This window comes from Ovis aries, chromosome 8 (assembly GCF_016772045.2).
Source record: "Ovis aries strain OAR_USU_Benz2616 breed Rambouillet chromosome 8, ARS-UI_Ramb_v3.0, whole genome shotgun sequence".
Lineage (NCBI taxonomy): Eukaryota > Metazoa > Chordata > Mammalia > Artiodactyla > Bovidae > Ovis > Ovis aries.
Genome location: NC_056061.1, coordinates 89,021,427 through 89,041,108, shown reverse-complemented (window position 1 = coordinate 89,041,108; position 19,682 = coordinate 89,021,427). Strand labels below are relative to the sequence as shown.

The following is a 19,682-nucleotide window of genomic DNA, read 5'->3' as shown; positions in this document are numbered from 1 at the left end:
GGCCTCGGGCGCGGGGTGTCTCCTCCCGGCCGCCCCTGGCCTCGGGCGCGGGTGGCTTCTTATGGCCGCCCCTGATCTCGGACGCGGGGTGTCTCCTCCTGGCCGCCACTGGCTTCAGATGCAGGGTAGCTCCTCCTGGCCGCTGCCCTGACCTCAGACATGGGGTGTTGCAGCAGAGGCGGCCGCGCGCCGGCTCACTAAGCGCAGGCGGCCGCGTGCCGGCTCACTAACCCATGGAAAAGAAATGCAAAAAAGCGAAATGGCTGTCTGGGGAGGCCTTGCAAATAGCTGTGAAAAGAAGAGAGGCGAAAAGCAAAGGAGAAAAGGAAAGATATAAGCATCTGAATGCAGAGTTCCAGAGAATAGCAAGAAGAGATAAGAACGCCTTCCTCAGCGATCAATGCAAAGAAATAGAGGAAAAGAACAGAATGGGAAAGACTAGAGATCTCTTCAAGAAAATTAGAGATACCAAGGGAACATTTCATGCAAAGATGGGCTCAATAAAGGACAGAAATGGTCTGGACCTAACAGAAGCAGAAGATATTAAGAAGAGGTGGCAAGAATACACAGAAGAACTGTACAAAAAAGATCTTCACGACCGAGATAATCATGATGATGTGATCACTCATCTAGAGCCAGACATCTTGGAATGTGAAGTCAAGCGGGCCTTAGAAAGCATCACTACGAACAAAGCTAGTGGAGGTGATGGAATTCCAGTTGAGCTGTTTCAAATCCTGAAAGATGATGCTGTGAAAGTGCTGCATTCAATATGCCAGCAAGTTTGGAAAACTCAGCAGTGGCCACAGGACTGGAAAAGGTCAGTTTTCATTCCAATTCCAAAGAAAGGCAATGCCAAAGAATGCTCAAACTACTGCACAATTGCACTCATCTCACATGCTAGTAAAGTAATGCTCAAAATTCTCCAAGCCAGGCTTCAGCAATATATGATCCATGAACTTGCAGATGTTCAAGCTGGTTTTAGAAAAGGCAGAGGAAACAGAGATCAAATTGCCAACATCCACTGGATCATGCAAAAAGCAAGAGAGTTCCAGAAAACATCTATTTCTGCTTTATGGACTATGCCAAAGCCTTTGACTGTGTGGATCACAATAAACTGTGGAAAATTCTGAAAGAGATGGGAATACCAGACCACCTGACCTGCCTGACTGTGTGGATCACAATAAACTGTGGAAAATTCTGAAAGAGATGGGAATACCAGACCACCTGACCTGCCTCTTGAGAAACCTGTATGCAGGTCAGGAAGCAACAGTTAGAACTGGACATGGAACAACAGACTGGTTCCAAATAGGAAAAGGAGTACGTCAAGGCTGTATACTGTCACCCTGCTTATTTAACTTCTATGCAGAGTACATCATGAGAAACACTGGACTGGAAGAAACACAAGCTGGAATCAAGATTGCCGAGAGAAATATCAATAACCTCAGATATGCAGATGACACCACCCTTATGGCAGAAAGTGAAGAGGAACTAAAAAGCCTCTTGATGAAAGTGAAAGAGGAGAGTGAAAAAGTTGGCTTCAAGCTCAACATTCAGAAAACGAAGATCATGGCTTCTGGTCCCATCACTTCATGGGAAATAGATGGGAAACAGTAGAAACAGTGTCAGACTTTATTTTTTTGGGCTTCAAAATCACTGCAGATGGTGACTGCAGCCATGAAATTAAAAGACGCTTACTCCTTGGAAGAAAAGTTATGACCAACCTAGATAACATATTGAAAAGCAGAGACATTACTTTGCCAACAAAGGTCTGCCTAGTCAAGGCTATGATTTTTCCAGTGGTCATGTATGGATGTGAAATTTGGACTGTGAAGAAGGCTGAGGGCCGAAGAATTGATGCGTTTGCATTGTGGTGCTAGAGAAGACTCTTGAGGGTCCCTTGGACTGCAAGGAGATCCAACCAGTCCATTCTAAAGGAGATGAACCCTGGGATTTCTTTGGAAGGAATGATGCTAAAGCTGAAGCTCCAGTACTTTGGCCACCTCATGTGAAGAGTTGACTCATTGGAAAAGACCCTGATGCTGGGAGAGACTGGGGGCAGGAGAAGGGGACGACAGAGGATGAGATGGTTGGATGGCATCACGGACTCGATGGACGTGAGTCTGAGTGAACTCCGGGAGATGGTGATGGATAGGGAGGCCTGGCATGCTGTGATTCATGGGATCGCAAAGAGTTGGACACGACTGAGTGACTGAACTGAACTGAACTGAACTGAGTACACACTCAAGATTCAGTGTAATTCACTGTACAGGAAGCCCTAGTTTCTCCTCTCTCCTTAGCGTGGTAGAGAACGAGAGAAAAAGTCACTAGCTCATTGCTAATGTCCACCCACCCAGTGCAGGTGGAGAACTATGTTTATGCTGTTCAGAGGTTTGCAGGGTTTATGCACAACTGGCAAGGTGGGTTGGATTAGCTATTCCTTTTACAGGTAGGGTTTCGCTCTTACAAACTTAAACACCTCTCACAAGGAAAAAGGAAGAAGGCAGCAGCCTCTTGCTTTTTCCTGAGACAGTCTGAAGTACAGTTGACCCTTAAACAAAACAGGTTTGAAATACACAGGTCCACTTAAACTTGGACTTTTTCCAGAGTAAACACCACAGCACTACGGAGTCCTCAGCTGGTTGAGCCCAACATGCAGAACCGTGGACACAAAGGATCCGAAGATAAAGACGACTCACACATGGCAGCCCGGCTGTAAGCTATACAACAGTTTTAGACTACAGTTTGCGCTGACGCACCTAGCCCCCACATTGTTCAAGGCACAAGGCTACTCTTTAAGACTGAACCCTTGTCCCTGTTTTCACATTGTACTAAGTTGCTCAGTGGTGTCCGACTCTTTGCGACCCTATGGACAGTAGCCCATCAGGCTCCTCTGTCCGTGGGATTCTCCAGGCAAGAATACTGGAGTGGGTTACCATGCCCTCCTCCAGGGGATCTTCCCAACCCAGGTATCGAACCGGCTTCTCTTACATCTCCCGCACTGGCAGGCGGGTTTTTTACCACTAGCGCCCCTGGGAAGCCCGTTCTGATACTGGCCCCCAGCATTCTTCCATCAGGCCTGGAAGGGGGTCTACGGCACGGGGCCTCGGGTCTGCAGCGCTGGACAGGAGTCTGCAGAATCGGATTCTGGTACAGTCACTGGACGTGCATCCGGGCGCTGGATCTCTGGCCTGCAGTGCTGGACGGGCGCCTGCAGTAACGCATGTCCGGTCTGCAGAGTTAGACTTCTGGTCCGGACACTGGACCCCTTGGTCTGCAGGCCTGGACCTGGGTCCGAGGCACCGGCGCCGAGGACACCCGTGAGGATCCACGTTCACGGGCCTATTCATCCAACCAGCAATGGCCGTGCGCCCGCTGGGTCCCGACTCCTGGAGGTGGGGGATAGGCAGCGACGGGTAAACCCGAGCGCAGCGGAATCCCACTCTGCGCGTTGCAGAGTAGCCGCTTCGTCTCCGGGGGTGCCGGGGGCGGGCGGCGAACTCAGCACCGACACCCCGCCCCAAGCCCCGCGCAAGCCCGCCCCCCGCAGCCGCAGGGGGCCAGACGTGCGTGCGGCGGAGCCCGGCGCGCATGCGCACGCCGCTAGGACGGCCGCCGGGGGGCGGAGCCGGCGCGCCGGAAGCTGGAGACCGGGACTTCCGGCTGGCTAGAAGCGTCTCGACTTCCGGGGTTTCTCAGGGGCTGAGAGAGGGGCGGGCCGGGCGCCCCGGCTGCGGCCATGGAGAAGCTGCGGCGGGTCCTAAGTGGCCAGGACGACGAGGAGCAGGGCCTGACGGCGCAGGTAGCGAGCCGGCGCCGGGGGCGCGCCCGTGCCGGGGCGGGCGCGCGGAGCTGGGCCGCGAGCAGGCGCCCGGCGCCTCTCGGGAGGGTCTGGGGAGCCTTCGGGCGTGCGTGGCGTCTCTGTGGCGTCTGCGGGTGCTCGCGTTGAGGCGCCTCTCCCCCCCGCACTCCGTGGGGCCTTGAGACCCTCAGGACCCCGCTTCGCTGCCCGTCTCCCTCCCCCAGAGAGCCCGCCCGGCCCCGCGCCGCCGTCCCGCAGCCTCGCCCGGTGCCCCGCGCCCGCTGTGGACTCTGAACCCAGGCTGGCGCGATAGGCGTGCGGGTCCCGGTGCTGCAGAAGCGGGAACCGCGAAGCTCCGCCGCCTCTGTTAGCCCCTGGAGTTAAGGGAGGGGTTGTGAGTGTGTGTCTAGTCTTGTGGAAGGAGGGGGACTGGAGGGAGAAAAAGAAAAAACAAACCCAGATGATTGAGAAGTGAAATAATACGGAATCAAAAGCTGTCTGTTGAGCTCTATTAAGAGATTTAACAAAAAAACAAAAAAACCCTTGTCTCTGTGGTTTACCCACGAGACTTGATCAGGGTTACTTCCTCTATTTAGAGGGTTAAAAATAGTGCGGCAGGAACTGCTGTGTAAGTATCTGTGTTATTTGCCTGCAGACAAATTCATGCTTGCCTGTCACCGAATTGGAACATTTAAAAGGATGCAGTATTACAGAAAGACCTTTTATTTGTCCCCTCTCCTGTCCTTCCTTCCTTCCTTGTGGTCATGATTGTTCCGCACCTCTAGTGAACAGGATTCTGGACGACTCTGAGGGTTCAGAGAGTAAAAGAAAGCGTCTGCTCTAAATGAACTCTAACCAGTTTGGCAAATCATAACCTTAACATAAGAACCAGTAAATAGTAATATGAGAAACGTCCTTTAGGCACTGCTGCCCAGGCGCCACCCCCGCTCATTTATTGAACCACTGTGTTTTGCTTCCCTTTTTGCTCTAGATCTGTGCTCTACAAGCAGCAGCCCTAGCGACATGCGGCTATTTCAATTTAATTAGAATTAAATACAATTTAAAATTGCAGCCACATCAGCCACGTTTCAGGTGCTGGCTAAGCGTGGAAGTTAGTGGCTGTTGGCATAGGACATTGCAGGCTTGGGACACGCCACTCAGAAAGTCCTGTTGAGCTGCTCTAAAACCTTGGGGACAGGAGGGTAAGGGTGCCTCTTCTCTTGAGCCCACTCTCTAGAGGGGAGAAAGATTAGGTAGAGAAGTCATTGATGGAAGCTGGGAGCGACTGGAAGGGACATGAGCTGTGAGTTCAGAGGAGGTGGTCATTTATTCATTCAACAGATATTTTGGTACCTACATGTGTTTGGTTTGGCTTCCCCCACATGGAATTTATATTTTAATTGGGAAAAGCAGTTAATAAACAAGTAAATATAAAAATATGTCAGTCAGTGGTAAGCGCCATGGAAGAAGGTAGAGCAGGTTGAGGAGGCTGGGATTTGCCTGATTGTGTTGGACGGCCATTGAGGGCCTGTCTGTCAGGGTGACATTACAGCGTCCCTCTGAAGAGTCCCTCGGGTACCTGGGCAACTCATGCAAATGTAGATCCTGAGAACAGTGCTCAGCTTGTTGAAGGCCAGTAAAGAGGCCGGAGTGTCTGGAGCCAGGGAGAGCACAGTTGGGCTCTGGATTACGTGGGGTCTTGCAGGACCCAGTGAGGGTTTCAGCTTTTACTCTCAGCGCTGAGGAGCCGAGGGCAGAACGGGGATGTGCCTGACTTGGATTTTAAAGGATCGCGCTGGCAGGCCCATGGAGAACAGACGAGGGGCAGAGGACTCCGGGAGTGGCCCTGGGGAGAGACCACTGGCCGGATCAGGAAGATGGGAGTGACGGTGGTTTGAAGTGAGAGTGGGCAGGCTCTGTAAATGGCTTGGGTGTAGAGCTGGCGGGGTTAGTGGTTGACGGGTTGGATGCATGAGCGCTGAGGGAGCCAAGGGCGCCTCTGGTTTTGACCTAAGCAGCTGGAGAGAGGGAGTCTCCCTTAGCTGGGCCGTGGAAGGCGCAGGTGGTAGGGCGGGGAGTGGGGAGAGTCTGGGTGTTGAGTCTGAGATGCCAGCTGCTGAGTGGAGAGGCGGGAAGGCTGCTGGGTGTGAGATGCTGGAGGAAGTACTCACGATAACCAGGGGATTGTGGGTAAGCAGACCAGAGATAAGGCTCGGGTTTGACCTCTGGGCCTTTCCAGTGTGAGGAGCTCAGGAGTGAGGGGGCAGCCAGGGAGGAAGCGGGGAACCTGGAGAGGGCAAGGGTAGGGGAGCAGAGACCAGATCAGTTCATGTGAGAGCCAAAACTGAAGGGGCTCACTCAGCCGGCAGTCACTTTGGCCTCTGGCTAAAGCCGGAGGACATGCCAGCTGCCTTGGGCTCCGTCTTCCCCCAGCGGAGGGTGTTGATCAGGGGTCAGGTGGGGCAGCGAAGGCCAGGGGTCAGGCAGTTTTATGGCCTCCGAGGTCAGGGGAGAAGGGCAGGGACTGAGGGATGAGTCTGCAGGGCCCCTCCCCTGCTGCCCGGCTCTCCTGAGGGCCTCAGGGCTGGGAGCACAGGGGATGCAAGGATAGGCCAGCCGCCCATCCCTGACCGCAGGCAGGGGCCGTGCACCAGGCCTGCACCTTCTCCCAGCTCCTTTTAACCAAGAGCCAGATCTCTCGCCTGGCACTTAACACAGGCCTCCAGGAGCCCGCAAGAGGGCCTGTGTTAAGTGTTAACTTTGTTGAGTGAATCAGTGAATGAAGGAGCGGAGGCTGGAGAGTGAAGTCCTGCTTTCTGTGTGTTTAAGGTAGAAGAGGCTTAAGCATGTTCAGTCCTTGATGGTCAGTGGTGTAGGGGGTGGGGGTGGTGTCTCCAAGGCAACATGGCTTTCTGTTGACCTTGGGGAGAAATCCCACTGGGTCAGGTCCCTGGGAGGTCAGAGGGCGTGGCACCTAACCTTGTGGCTAGGTTGAGCTTTGCCCTCTGTGGTGGTGGGAACAGGAAGAGGTGAGGGTCCCAGGCAAGCCTGGTGGTGGGTGGGCATCTGTTCTCTGTGGCAGATGGAGGAAGCCCAGGGAGGAAGCCCTGGCGCCAGCAGAGGCACCTGGCAGAACTGGAGCCTGAAGTGGCAGTGGGGCGGAGTGGTCAGCGGTGGTAGAATGGGAAGGCAGGGTGCCGTGGACAGCCATGTGCAGGGGAGGCCCAGCGGGCCGGGGCCAGGGCTCTTGAAGTGCAGATGCCCTGGTTTGATGTCCTGTCATGCGTGACTGCCCAGAGGACGAGCAAGGACGGCTTGAGTCATGAGGGGGTGTTGCTAGGTGGATGGAGAGAAGGGGAACCTTTGCTGTCTGTTGAAGCGAGGCACCCTGCCATCTGTGCTGGAAAGAGGGGGCTAGCGGAGCGGTGAGGCGGGAGCCCAGGGGGACGTCACGGCTGGAGAGCAGTGGCCTGGGCTTGGACACGGGGTCATTTCAGGGCGTGAGAGACCCTGGGTCCCCGAAGGGCAGGGAGCAGACAGGCTGCGCTGTCAGTGGCTGCAGCAGCCGGCCTAGGCTCTTCTAGGAGGGGGCAGGGCCTGAGGTCGGGGTCCTGGGGGGGGAGGGACCCGGAGGGCTCGGGGCGTGGCCCGTGGGGAGGGTGTGCACGCCTGCTTCCGCTGCTCTCGTCCGGGCGGCTCCGTGTTCTCGCCGTCTCTGCAGGCGCAGCTCTGGGAGCTCAGTGCTCGGCGGTTCCCTTCACTCGTGGGGTGGTCGCCTGGGAGGTGGGCACCGGCCACCAGGGCCTGCCTCGCGCAGGTGTCCACATCCCGACTCCTCCATCCCCGTGGTCCGCTCCTTCACCAGCAGTACTGCCGGGAGGATGTTTTCCTCCATTGTTTCCGACTCATTTTTCTCTTTTTAATAAATTTCTAGTTGCAGGTGCTGTTGATTTCTTGCCACATAAAGAGGACACCAGGGAACAGGAGGGTCGCTCCTGCTTCATGAGATGTACTCTTTGCTTCCTCTCCCTTTGATAACAAGTGAAATGGCTGGTGGCAATTTTAGTGTGTATTTCTCTTTTAAGACTCAATGTATGAGATCGAAGCACTTGCTGCTTTAGCTGGGCCCCTTCCTGATCCAGGTTGGACCACACGTTGCACCTACCAGCTCATGCTAGCCATCTGTCTGCGGGGTCAGGGCAGGACCTGTTTTTTTGGCACTATAGATGGACATTGTAACATTTTCCCAACGTTACAATGTGAGTTAAGCGATCTGTGATATGTTTTTGTGTCCTGGACAATCTGCAGGGCTTGGGACAAGTCATTTGCTTGTGGATCGAATATTCCAAATTTGCAAATGGAAAAATTTTGTTTGGCAGATGACAGAGAAAAAATATCTGCTGTTGTACAAAGGGCTGTGCTGAAACCAAGTCAGACAAAGACCACGGGGCGATTGAAGCTTGAAAGAAAGTGAACACGAACCCTGGGTCCTCACTCCCTGCTGAGTCCCGCCCCCCCACCACCACCGTCACCATGGGTCCGCACTGACCACTTAGGAACCCTGCCCTGGGACACCGTGTCTGACCTTTCACAGACCAGCAGACCGTTCCCTGTGCAGTGCGCCGTCTCCAGGGTTCATTCTCTCCCATGTGGTTAAAATGGGATGTGTATTCTTGATGTGTATTCTTCCTGATCAGAAAAAAAGTGAAATTTTAGATGTTGTTATAGGCAAGTTCATTCTTTGTTTACAGTGGTCAGTTTTAGTATAAACAGATGACATTGCTGGAAACAAGATTGTTTGTAAAGCAAATTTAAAAAACATTTAAAATGTGTTAAAATAGCGATGAATGTTATGTTGGCAGAATCTTGATTTAGTTGTTTTTATCTACTTTTCATGCTACGTAAGGATTCACAGACTAATCTGTTGAGGTAAGGAATGTAGACAAAAGTATTTTCAGCTTTTGCATACAGAAACTATTTTTGCTTCCTTATTTTTGAAAATACATTATAAGCATGTGGTCTTTTAAGTATATGGTAATACAAGTTAGAAATTTAAATTTTGAAATATAAATCCTTATGGTATATTTCTCATTTTCTTGAAACAGCTGGTGTTGATACTTTTTCAGCCTTATTGGGAACTAAATTGTAATAATGTATTTAGTAATATAAATATGTATTTACCATTTGCAACAATGTAGATGAACCTAGAGGGTATTAAACTTAATGAAGAGAAAGACAAATGCTAATGTTATCACTTATACATGGAATCTTAAAAAATACGCCGCATGTAGGTAACCAGACAGAAACGGACTCACAGGCGTGGAAAACAGCTAGCTGTTGCCAGTGGGGAGGGGAAGCGAAGGCGAGACAGGGCAGAGGCGGGAGATGCAGCCGCTGTGCGTAAAGTGGGTGAGCAGCTGAGATACCATAGAGCGCAGGATGACGTGGCCGCTGTTTCCCAGTAACTTTAAAGGGAATATAGTTTATAAAGTACTCAATCACTGCTGTACACCTGAAACTAATGTTACAGACCGACTGTACTTCCTGTAAAGAAAATGTGTACTTTAGTCATGACTGTATGCCAGACTGTTGTATGAAATATACGGGGTACGCTTTTCCCATGTGATTTGGTAGAATATACATGACATCCTGCAGTGTTTTTGCTCTAGAGTTAGTTATCATTTCAAAGCACGTTTTTAATAACTTAGGTCTAGGAAATGCAGGCTTTCGTGAGTTAGTTTTATATATTTATTATAGGCAAGTTCATTCTTTGTCTACAGTGGTCAGTTTTAGTATAAACAGATGACATTGCTGGAAACAAGATTGTTTGTAAAGCAAATTTAAAAAACATTTAAAATGTGTTAAAATAGTGATGGATGTTACATTGGCAGAATCTTGATTTAGTTGTTTTTATCTACTTTTCATGCTGGTTTCAAATGAGCTTTTTGTAACTGAAGTTGTCGGGGTACCCCGTGGCAGAGCCTGATGGCAGCACCCCAGGTCCTGGCCATTGGGCGGATGTACCCGTTGCCCATCAGCTCACAGATGTCCCCTTGGGCCCGCTCTGGAGTCGCGTGGCACGCTGGGCCCTGCTCGTGACACACGCTCCACCACCCCCCCCCCACCCCTTGCATCCAGAGCAGCTGGCGGGAGGTGAGTCCCAAAAGGTCATCGGGCCTCATGGCTGGACGGACAATGGGGTGTGGTGTTCACTGAGCGCCAGCTGAGGTCACGGCTTCGCTCAGCCCCTCCCCTTCTCTGCCCAGCCTCCCTGAGTCCTCGGGGCTTCCCCTAGGACTGGCTCCCGCAGGACCATCGAGTCAGGCTCTGCGTGCAGGAATCTGGTCCAGACGCCCTGAGACATGAAACAGAGAAGGGTGTGTGTCCCGACTCCATCTCCGCACCCGTCAACAGTTTGCCCGTCTTGTTCCGTCTTTCCCCTGGTTTTAATCAGTGAGCATTTTAGAATAGGTCTCATCGCGTATGCATCAGTGCCCCTCCTGGCCCTCCCAGGAAGAGTATTCCAGAAACAGCGCTGTTATCTCATCTGCAGAGATGACAGCGTCTCCGGGACGGCCCGATCCCCAGACTGTTTTCATTCCCCTTCACAGCCGAGGAGTCCTCATATTCTTAAGCCGAACCACTGTGTGCAAAGTGAAACAGGTTCATCGTCTGTGTTAGAGTGAAGATTTGCTTTAATGTCATATAAAGCACCAGATTGGCCAAGTGGTGATTTAAAACCATGTTCTAATTCCCCTTCCCTAAGGTGCTTGATGCCTCGACGCTTAGTTTCAACACCAGGCTGAAGTGGTTTGCCATATGCTTCGTCAGTGGCATCTTCTTCTCCATCCTTGTGAGTTAAGCTTTATGTTGCTTGATAATTTCTGCTTCGTGTGAGACTACGCATTCCATTTATCTGGACTGTTTTGATGGGGCTTATTTAGTCACTTGAAATAAAGGGGTAGAGATCAATAAAAAGATGTAGAGACTAATATTTAGGGGGGATTAGGGATTGTTAAAATAAATTCACTGAAGAAAAACCACTGTGTATGTTAGGAGAGTTGTAGTCAGTGGTTTAGAAGAGTTTATTACCTTTTGTAACTTGCCATTTATAAAAAGAATACTTAAATAGAATGAGATTTACTTAGATATATAAAGAAGATTATGGAATAGCTCATTTATATATACTCATATGCAAATAGGCATAGGATTCAAATTAGCAGATAACATTGAAAATTAACTTTTTAGGAAACTGTATAATTAGAGACCATATGTTAACACATTTATGCTTAAATATCAGTGTATACTATCATTATTATAGTAGCAGGTTTATATTGTAATCTATTACAGTGGTAAAATTATTTTTAAATAACTCTAACTTCTTAACTCAGGGAACTGGATTGCTGTGGCTCCCTGGAGGCATAAAGCTTTTTGCAGTGTTTTATACCTTTGGAAATATTGCTGCATTAGCCAGGTATGTATGGAAGTTTGGCTTCTCAAAATGTTTTGTTTGCTGTCATTATCAAAGTTTTCTTTTCTAATAGGATATATTTCTGTAGATCTTTGCGTGTCATGAATTCAAAATTTACATTCCCTCAGTAAATACTTGGAGCCCTGCTGTGTGCCAGCTGCCTCATAGTGTTTATGGTAAGAAGAGCCAGCCTCTGGAGGTGCCGCCTGTGTGCCAAGCACTGCCTGTCACCCTCCATTGTACATCCAGGGGTAGCGACGCAAGAGAGGGGGCGGTCAGTCCTTGGGGAAACACCGAGGGAGGTGACCGGGCTGGGGTCCCACCCGACAGCCCTCCGGAGTCCCGGCTCGTAGCTGCCTCGTGAGGGGGACAGTCAGATGCCCGGCCAGCCAGCCAGCCGGAGCAGATCCCGGGTGGCAGTGCTGTGCAGAGGGGTCGGGCGGGGCCATGTGGGGCAGTGACTCCGAGGACTGTGCACTGGGCGTCGGGGGGTCTTCTCTGAGGGCCTCGGGCTCATCTCTGGGGTGCTGCTGTCACAGCTGTGAGCTCTCAGCATTCAGAGGTGAGCCCCTGTCTCCTCAGGGACGTTCCAGGTCAGAGGTGGTGGCGAGGGGACGGGCGTGAACCACCGCTGTGCCCCGTGGGTCTCTGGGCCCATCCTGCTCCTCAGACAGCAGTCTGGAGGGCCTCGGGGAGTGACTGCACACTGCCTTGCTCCTGGAAGCTCTGCACGGACGCTGCTTCTGGAACCGACTGCACTGTTCACGCGTGCCACCCGCGTCGAGACAAGGGGGCCATCGCTGAGTCGGCCCACGCTAAAGACAGACTGCCTTGTCCTCCCAGGCTGCCTGCAGCGGCCATGCTGACCCAGCGCTGGGAAGTGACGCCGCAAATGACTGTGAGAGGCATCCTGTGTCATGGGATACACAGAGATTAACGTTTCCTTCTAACACTTGTTACTCAGTCTCTCAGTCCTGTCTGACTCTTTGGGACCCCATGGACTGCAGCGCGCCAGGCCTCCCTGTCCATCACCAACTCACAGAGTTTACCCAAACTCATGTCCATCGAGTCGGTGATGCCATCCAACCATCTCGACATCTGTCATCCCCTTCTTCTCCCGCCTTCAATCTTTCCCAGCATCAAAGGAGTCAGTTCTTCACATCAGGTGGCCAAAGTATTGGACCTTCAGCATCAGTCCTTCCAATGAACACCCAGGACTGATCTCCTTTAGAATGGATTGGTTGGATCTCCTTGCAGTCCAAGGGACTCTCAAGAGTCTTCACCACCACGGTTCAAAAGCATCAATTCTTTGGCACTCAGCCTTTTTTATTGTCCAGCTCTCACATCCATACATGACCACTGGAAAAACCACAGCTTTGACTGTACAGACCTTGGCTGGCAAAGTGATGTCTCTGCTTTTTAATACACTGTCTAGGTTTGTCGTTGCCTTTCTTCCAGCGAGCAAGCATCTTGTAATTCCGCGGCTGCATCGCTGTCTGCAGTGATTTTGGAGCCCAGGAAAATAAAGTCTGGCAGTTTCCATTGTTTCCCCCCCGTTTTCGATGAAGTGTTGGGACCCCAATGCCATGATCTTCGTGTTTTGAATGTTGAGTTTTAAGCCAGCTTTTTCAGTTTTCTCTTTCACCTTCCTCAAGAGGCTCTTTAATCTCTCACTTTCTGCCATAAAACAGATTTAGTGAGATTGTTTAATTAAGCTGACAGGGTTTATTTTCTTAAAAGCACTTATTTTTACACAGACCAATTTACAGATCCATCTCTCATTTCTTTTGTTTCAAATAGTACATGCTTTTTAATGGGACCCGTGAAACAACTGAAGAAAATGTTTGAAACAACGAGATTGCTTGCAACAGTTATTATGCTTGTAAGTAAATAATGATCATTTTTTTACAAAACTTTCATAGGAGGGTGTTTTTTGGCATTATTTATGAATTATCACCCACTTGTGTACAGAGGAACTCATGTTTCCTTTGCTGAATGTAATAGTCGCATCCTTCAGGCTGTGCGTTTGAAGAGTTTGGATTGTGCAGTATTACCTCAGTGATTGGCGGGGGGAATCATGTTTTCTTGGGCTTTCTCTAGCAGAGTAGCGCTGTGTATCTCAGGTGGGAAGCCGAGCTGCATGCGCGTCAGTTTCCAGCCCTGGGCAACCTTTCACACTGGACCACTGTATGGACTTTTTGGAGGATGGGGCTGGAAGGTCAGGTCACTTCTGGGTCCATCTGAGTCTTCTCTGGGAGAGTCTCCTGGCTTTTGTCCCTTCCCTGTTGGAGTGGTGGACAAATACCCCGTTCTCTGTCTGAAGACCTGTCCCCACTGCTTTCATCTGCCTGTCCTTGTCACTCCTTTGGGGACAGGGTGTGGCGTGACAGTGCAGTCTTTCTGTATGAAATGATTATGGTCAGCTCCTTATGTAAAGCTAAGTAGAATAGGACCCCCTGTACATTAACAGTTGTACTAAACACGGTGTTGGTGGTTTGAGTTACTGAACGTTAACATAAGCATCACACATCCCTGAGGACAGCTGTTGTCACTCATGCATTCGTGAAACAGCGTCTGTTGGCTTAGTCAGCAGATGACTTATTGCGTGTTTCCAGTTTGCCCCGGAAGACTGCAGTCATAGACTTTAGAATAATACTCAGGGAATGTATAAGGACAGCTCGAGGAAGCCGTCTCATTGATTCTGTTGTGTGGTGTGTTGTTATGCGAATGAACGCAGGATTGTGTATGCATTTTTGTTTGGCCTTTGAAAAGACTCAAACTCGACCGTTTTCCTTGCCTTCCCCAGCTGTGTTTCGTGCTCACCCTGTGCGCTGCCCTTTGGGTAAGTTACCCCAGCCGTGTCTATTTTCTGCTGTGTGGCCCCTCACCAGGTAAAGTGTCATCAAGCTGCCATCTCAGAGGAGCTCAAAGTCTGATTTATTAAAACTCACCGAAGACTGGTGTCCTTAAAGTCGTGTGTGTAGTGTCCAGTTAGTGGCCAGACTGGCAGTGGAGCCTGCCACCTGAAACAGAGGTGAGATTCTTACTGCTTCCAGGTCAGGTCGGCCCCCGTCATCAGGCGGCCTGTGAGGGGCCCTCGCTGAGGGTCCGCTGCGTTGTGGCTCTTGGGCGGGGAGGGCATCTCGGGCTAAAGGTGTCCCAGCACCGAGGAGAGAGGGCCAGAAAGCAGGCCAGCCAAAGCGGCACCAGGGACCAAGGACGCACTCGTGTACACAGGGCTCTCCAGGAGCCTCTAGAGGAGCTTCACTGCAGCTCCGTTTACTTCCTGATGCTCCTGATCCTTCACTGTATTTGCGTGTTGTTCCTTATCTACTTCCAAAGGGGATTGAGGTGGTTCTTGAGCTCCCAAGAACACGGTGTGTTTCAAAGATGATGGGGTGGTGTATAATGCACTTCAGAAATGTCCCACGAGAAGTGTTCTGAGTTTAATGATACAAGGACTGGGCTTTAGTTACACAAGAATTCACTAAATATCTCAATTCCCAATTGTAACGTTAAAGAATTTTCTTAAGCAATTTTTGCATATCCCTGTGGGAAATTGATTTCTGATGTGGAATGGTCTAGCAGTCTGTTTATAAGCAGTAGATTAAAAATAAGTGAGGAAGTAAATATAAAGATGGACACATTCTAAAAATGGGTCATTTTAAAACAACCATGGAAACTGTTTATATTATTCCGGAAGATCACAGTGAAGTACAGTTTTACTTCAAAAAGTAACTCAAGGAAAGAGGGAAGTGCCAGTGAGTCGGAGACATGGATTCCACGCAGGGTATGGATCTGCTGACCAAGTGGGCTTTTCAATGTCGATTTTGTTTACTTATTTAAAAAAAATACTTGCTGATGTATTTAGCTGTGGTGGGTCTCAGTCGTGATCAGGAGATCTAGTTCCCTGACCAGAGGACCAGGGATTGAAACCCCGGGCTCCCTGCATTGGGAGCAGGGGGTCTTAGGCACTGGACTGCCAGGGCTGTGCTTGATGGTGACTTTGGAAAAGTTAGCCTTGACTCAGAAGGCCTTACATCAAAGGGGGTTAATACTTTGAGCCTGTGCACAATTGTTTCATTAACATTTAATGCCGTATATTTAGCAGCATTTAAGTAAATGGAATCAGAATTCTAGAAAGAGAATAGAATTTGTGGATATTTAGTTTTCAGATTTACTGAATGGAAATTTTGTCATACTAAAATGTAATGAAATGAATGGAGCTATCAGTTACGTCTTTTGAAAGGAAGGAATTGAAGGAGGCTGTGAAAGGTATTTTGAAGCGTTTACCTGGTTGTGTCTGTCTTTGCTGTTGTCAGTGGCATAAGAAGGGGCTGGCCGTGCTGTTCTGCATCTTGCAGTTCCTCTCGATGACCTGGTAAGTCTTCCACTCATCGGAAAGGTAGTTTCCTCAGCGGTGCTAAGCGTGTCGTTCCCCCCCTGTGAGCCTACGGAGGTCATTGCGGAGGTTCTCCTGGCCCCGGGGGAAAGGGCCTCCTGAGGGGTCAGGTGCCTGCGGTCTGTGGTGTGTCCCGGGTGGTGGTGATGGGCGGGGCGGAGACTCAGCAGAGGCGAGCTGCAGAGAGGCGGGGCCGCAGGGCCCTCTGACGTCACGCCGGGAGGCGGGGCCATGCTGGCATGTCACACGGGGCTGTGGGGCCGCGCTGACGTCACACGGGGCTGCACGCCCTTCTCTGCTGTGCCAGAGAAGGCGAGCAGTGAACCGGGTGCTACCCGCACGCGTAAACCCAGGCCGGGCACAGGCTGAGCCCGGGGGATGGCGGGGACCCCTCGCTCTGTGCGGTGTGGCTGAGCAGCTGCCTCTGGCCCTGAGCACTCACTGCAGCCCTGCCTCCCCGTCTCCCCGCGGCTTCCGCCCCTCTGGTCCCTTCTGACTGGCCGTCCCCTTCACGCAGCCGCGTTCAGGGCTGGGCGGCACCGAGGGCCCGGTGAGTATGTGATTGATGGAACGTGTCCCCCTCGCATGCTTCCGGGTCAGACCAGAAAAGTGTTTCTCGCTGGCAAAAGGCCTTTCAGAGTGTTCTTCCTTTCTTCTTTAGACCTGAGTCTCGTTTTCTTCCTCGTAAGAGTCAGTGAGCCCCTTCCTGAGTGCTGTGGGACATCTTGGTGTCGGCCAGTCTAGGAGCTGTGTGTGTGCTGCTGCTGTTCCTGCCTTTCCACTGAGGCAATATCAGCACATGTTAAAAGCGCTTCTTTACCTGTCGCAAAATAACTTTCAGACGCTCTACTCTGACAGATGGAAATCTAAAGCTTTGTCATTTTCTATTAATATGTTACTTTTTATTGTTGATGTGTACTTGATTGTTTTCTTCTTGAAGGAGAGTGTAGTTTCTTCTGTTATTTTATAGTTAATTTTTTTCTTAATAACTTAAAAGTAGTAACCTGTTATAACAAAAGTTCAGACTTTAGCAGGCATCAGAATCACTTAAGAGTTTGTTAAAAACATAGATTGCTTATTAAAACAACAGTTTTTCATTCAAGAGGTGTGGGGTGCTGCTGCTGCTGCTAAGTTGCTTCAGTCATGTCCGACTCTGTGTGACCCCATAGATGGCAGCCCGTCAGGCTCCCCCATCCCTGGGATTCTTCAGGCATGAACTCTGGAGTGGGTTGCCATTTCCTTCTCCAATGCATGAAAGTGAAAAGTGAAAGTGAAGTCACTCAGTTGTGTCCGACTCTTAGCGACCCCATGGACTGCAGCCTACCAGGCTCCTCCATCCATGGGATTTTCCAGGCAGGAGTACTGGAGTGGGGGGCCATTGCCTTCTTCTGAGGTGTGGGGTGGGCCCTGGTAATTTGCCTTTTTAGCAAGTTCCCCAGTGATGCTGTATGCTGTCTGGCTCATGCTCTGAGAATCACTGTGTAATATTCTGCTGCTTCCTTTTTTTATGCTGTTAGAATATGGCCATTTGGCATAAAGAAAAACATGATTTAGATTAAATTTCAACATCCTTGAATTTTTCTTGCAGGTATAGTCTGTCATACATCCCATACGCGAGGTGAGCATCTTTGAATTTCATCCTGTTCTTTCTGCTCCTCTCATTCTTTTTACAAAGATGTCTAAATGTTAGTAATTTTCATATTAAAATGTGATTTACAGGGCCTTTTTTAAAATTGACTTTTACTTTTTTCCCAAAAGGAAATGAGTTTTTAAACAAGCTTGACAGAAGCTTGCCACATAAAGTGAAAACATGTGAACACGGGTCCCAGGTGGGCTGGGAGCTGACTGCAGATGTAGCACCTGAACACCTGTAGGTCGGGGGTGTTGGCGAGAGACCCTGCATCCTTCCGCAACTGTAAACACCCAGTACATAGGGAGTGAGGCTGATGCATAGATGTTTGGTTTAAGCCAGCAGAAACGTTTATTCTGTATGTTGAGGTAACTGCCGTTTAAAATTTTTTTTTTTTCCCCCAGAAAAATGTGTTAATGTAGTTGAGGGAAAAGCAAACCTAACTGCAGACTTAGGCGTGAGGCTCAGAGGCGCACTCTCTTAAGGCACAGCTTCTCCATGAACTCTGGAAAGGCAGGCTGTGTATGAAGACAGCGAAACTGTCTGCCTAATAGAACAGGGAAGGAAATTGGTAGAAATTCTGTTTTTATTCAAACGAGTGAGTCTGTCTGACGAACACTTAAAGGAGAAAAAGCAAACCAGGGTGACCTAGAACAAGAGCCGGCCCTTGGCACCTTAGCTGGGACGGCTCCTGCTGTCCCTCAACAAGGGGAAGAGGCACCCTGGAAACGGCGTCCACTCCGGTGCAGCCGGAGCTCACAGCCAGGGCGAGGCATTGCTCCCCTGATGCGTGGGCCTGCGCCTCTATCCTGGGCTCACCCTGAACAGTCTGTGTACCAGTGATCACGTTGAGACTAACTGTCCTGGAAGGTGAATGAGGTCTGCTGCTGCTACTGCTAAGTCGCTTCAGTCGTGTCCGACTCTGTGCGACCCCAAAGACAGCAGCCCACCAGGCTCCCCCATCCCTGGGATCCTCCAGGCAAGAACACTGGAGTGGGTTGCCATTTCCTTCTCCAATGCATGAAAGTGAAAAGTGAAAGTGAAGTCGCTCAGTCGTGTCCGACTCTTAGCGACCCCATGGACTGCAGCCTACCAGGCTCCTCCGTCCATGGGATTTTCCAGGCAAGAGTACTGGAGTGGGGTGCCATGGTCTAGCAGGTAGAATTTTTTTTTTTTTTTGGAGTTCTTAGAATGTAGTTATAAACATTTTTGTTTTAAAATCTTGTTCATTATTTCTTTTTTAAAATTTGTTTTTTTGGGGTTTTTTTTTGGTATTTAATTTCTTCACAAGAAAATTAGCAATAAATGCTGGTTAATATTTCTAAATAAATAAATACCATTTCAGCAACTAATAATTTATTTCCGTGTCTCAGTTCTTGATTTCAAGTGACACTCACGAAAGTTCTAGTTAACCAGGAAATGCGCTGGGGGCTCCACTGAGTTCTGATGGGAGAAGGTGATGGCGCATCTGTCTCTCGGCAGGAGTCTTTTTGCAAGTTCACTCTGGAGGCAAAATTATTATAGTTTTCCTTTTTTTTTTTTAAATCAGGGATGCAGTAATAAAGTGCTGTTCTTCTCTCCTGAGCTGAAAGCTGTTTGAAAAGAAGGAAACTGAAAAGACCTTTTAAAAGTTGATGTTCTGTTTTTGGTGCGGTGTCCTTTTCCTGATACAGTGATCACTCCAGAACAACTGCACCGACCATCTAAGCCCATTTTGTATACTGGTGAAACTGCGTACCCATTAAACTGTTAGATGCTTGTGACAGTAAATTCATTATGTGCCATTAATACCCTCTGTCAGAGACGACGAGATTTTAATCATTGCCAAGTGTAAATGATTTTTAGCCAGTTTTTAAATCTTTTTTTCTAAACAGCATTTGAGATGTGAATATTTAAGGATAAACCTACACTGCAAGATATATTCAGCTTTTTTGGTGGTTTTTAAGGGTCTACATTTTTTAAATATGTTTTTAAAATAAAAACTTTAAATGTGAAAGCTTTTACTGTAAGCTAAACCGCTTTATTGTACGTAATAAAAAATAATATATAAATCTTCATAATTTTGAAATAAACCCACACTTGGAAAAAATAACATTTTCTTGATCAAGTTTGTGATTTTTTATTTTCTCAAGTTTATGTTTCAAGTGGGTGGTCTGTTGATTCAGTTGAATAAAATGTAGTTTGGACACCTGTGCAGTCTTTCTGCAGTAAAACGGGTAAGACAGGGTCTCTATCCTGGTAACTGCCCTGAGGACAGGTTGGTGAGGGGTGAGAAGACGGAGTGACTGAAAGTGTGTTCAGTGTGTTGTGCAGGGTGGGCCCGAAAACAGGCGGTGTGGACGCCGAGGAGGAGGGCAGGCCAGGCGGAGCGGAGGTGCAG

At 49.5% G+C, this 19,682-nt stretch overlaps 1 protein-coding gene across 1 annotated transcript; it reads left to right on the top strand.

Annotated features, from left to right (window-relative positions):
- Positions 1 to 3,684: 3,684 nt before the first annotated feature.
- Positions 3,685 to 19,394, top strand: SFT2D1 (SFT2 domain containing 1). The gene is made up of 8 exons (XM_015097523.4): positions 3,685 to 3,799; positions 10,566 to 10,652; positions 11,191 to 11,273; positions 13,071 to 13,152; positions 14,077 to 14,112; positions 15,593 to 15,651; positions 17,261 to 17,290; positions 18,852 to 19,394. The coding sequence occupies exons 1-8, from the start codon at positions 3,737 to 3,739 to the stop codon at positions 18,889 to 18,891; spliced, it is 480 nt and encodes a 159-aa protein (XP_014953009.2). The 5' UTR covers positions 3,685 to 3,736; the 3' UTR covers positions 18,892 to 19,394.
- The last annotated feature ends 288 nt before the right edge of the window (positions 19,395 to 19,682 follow it).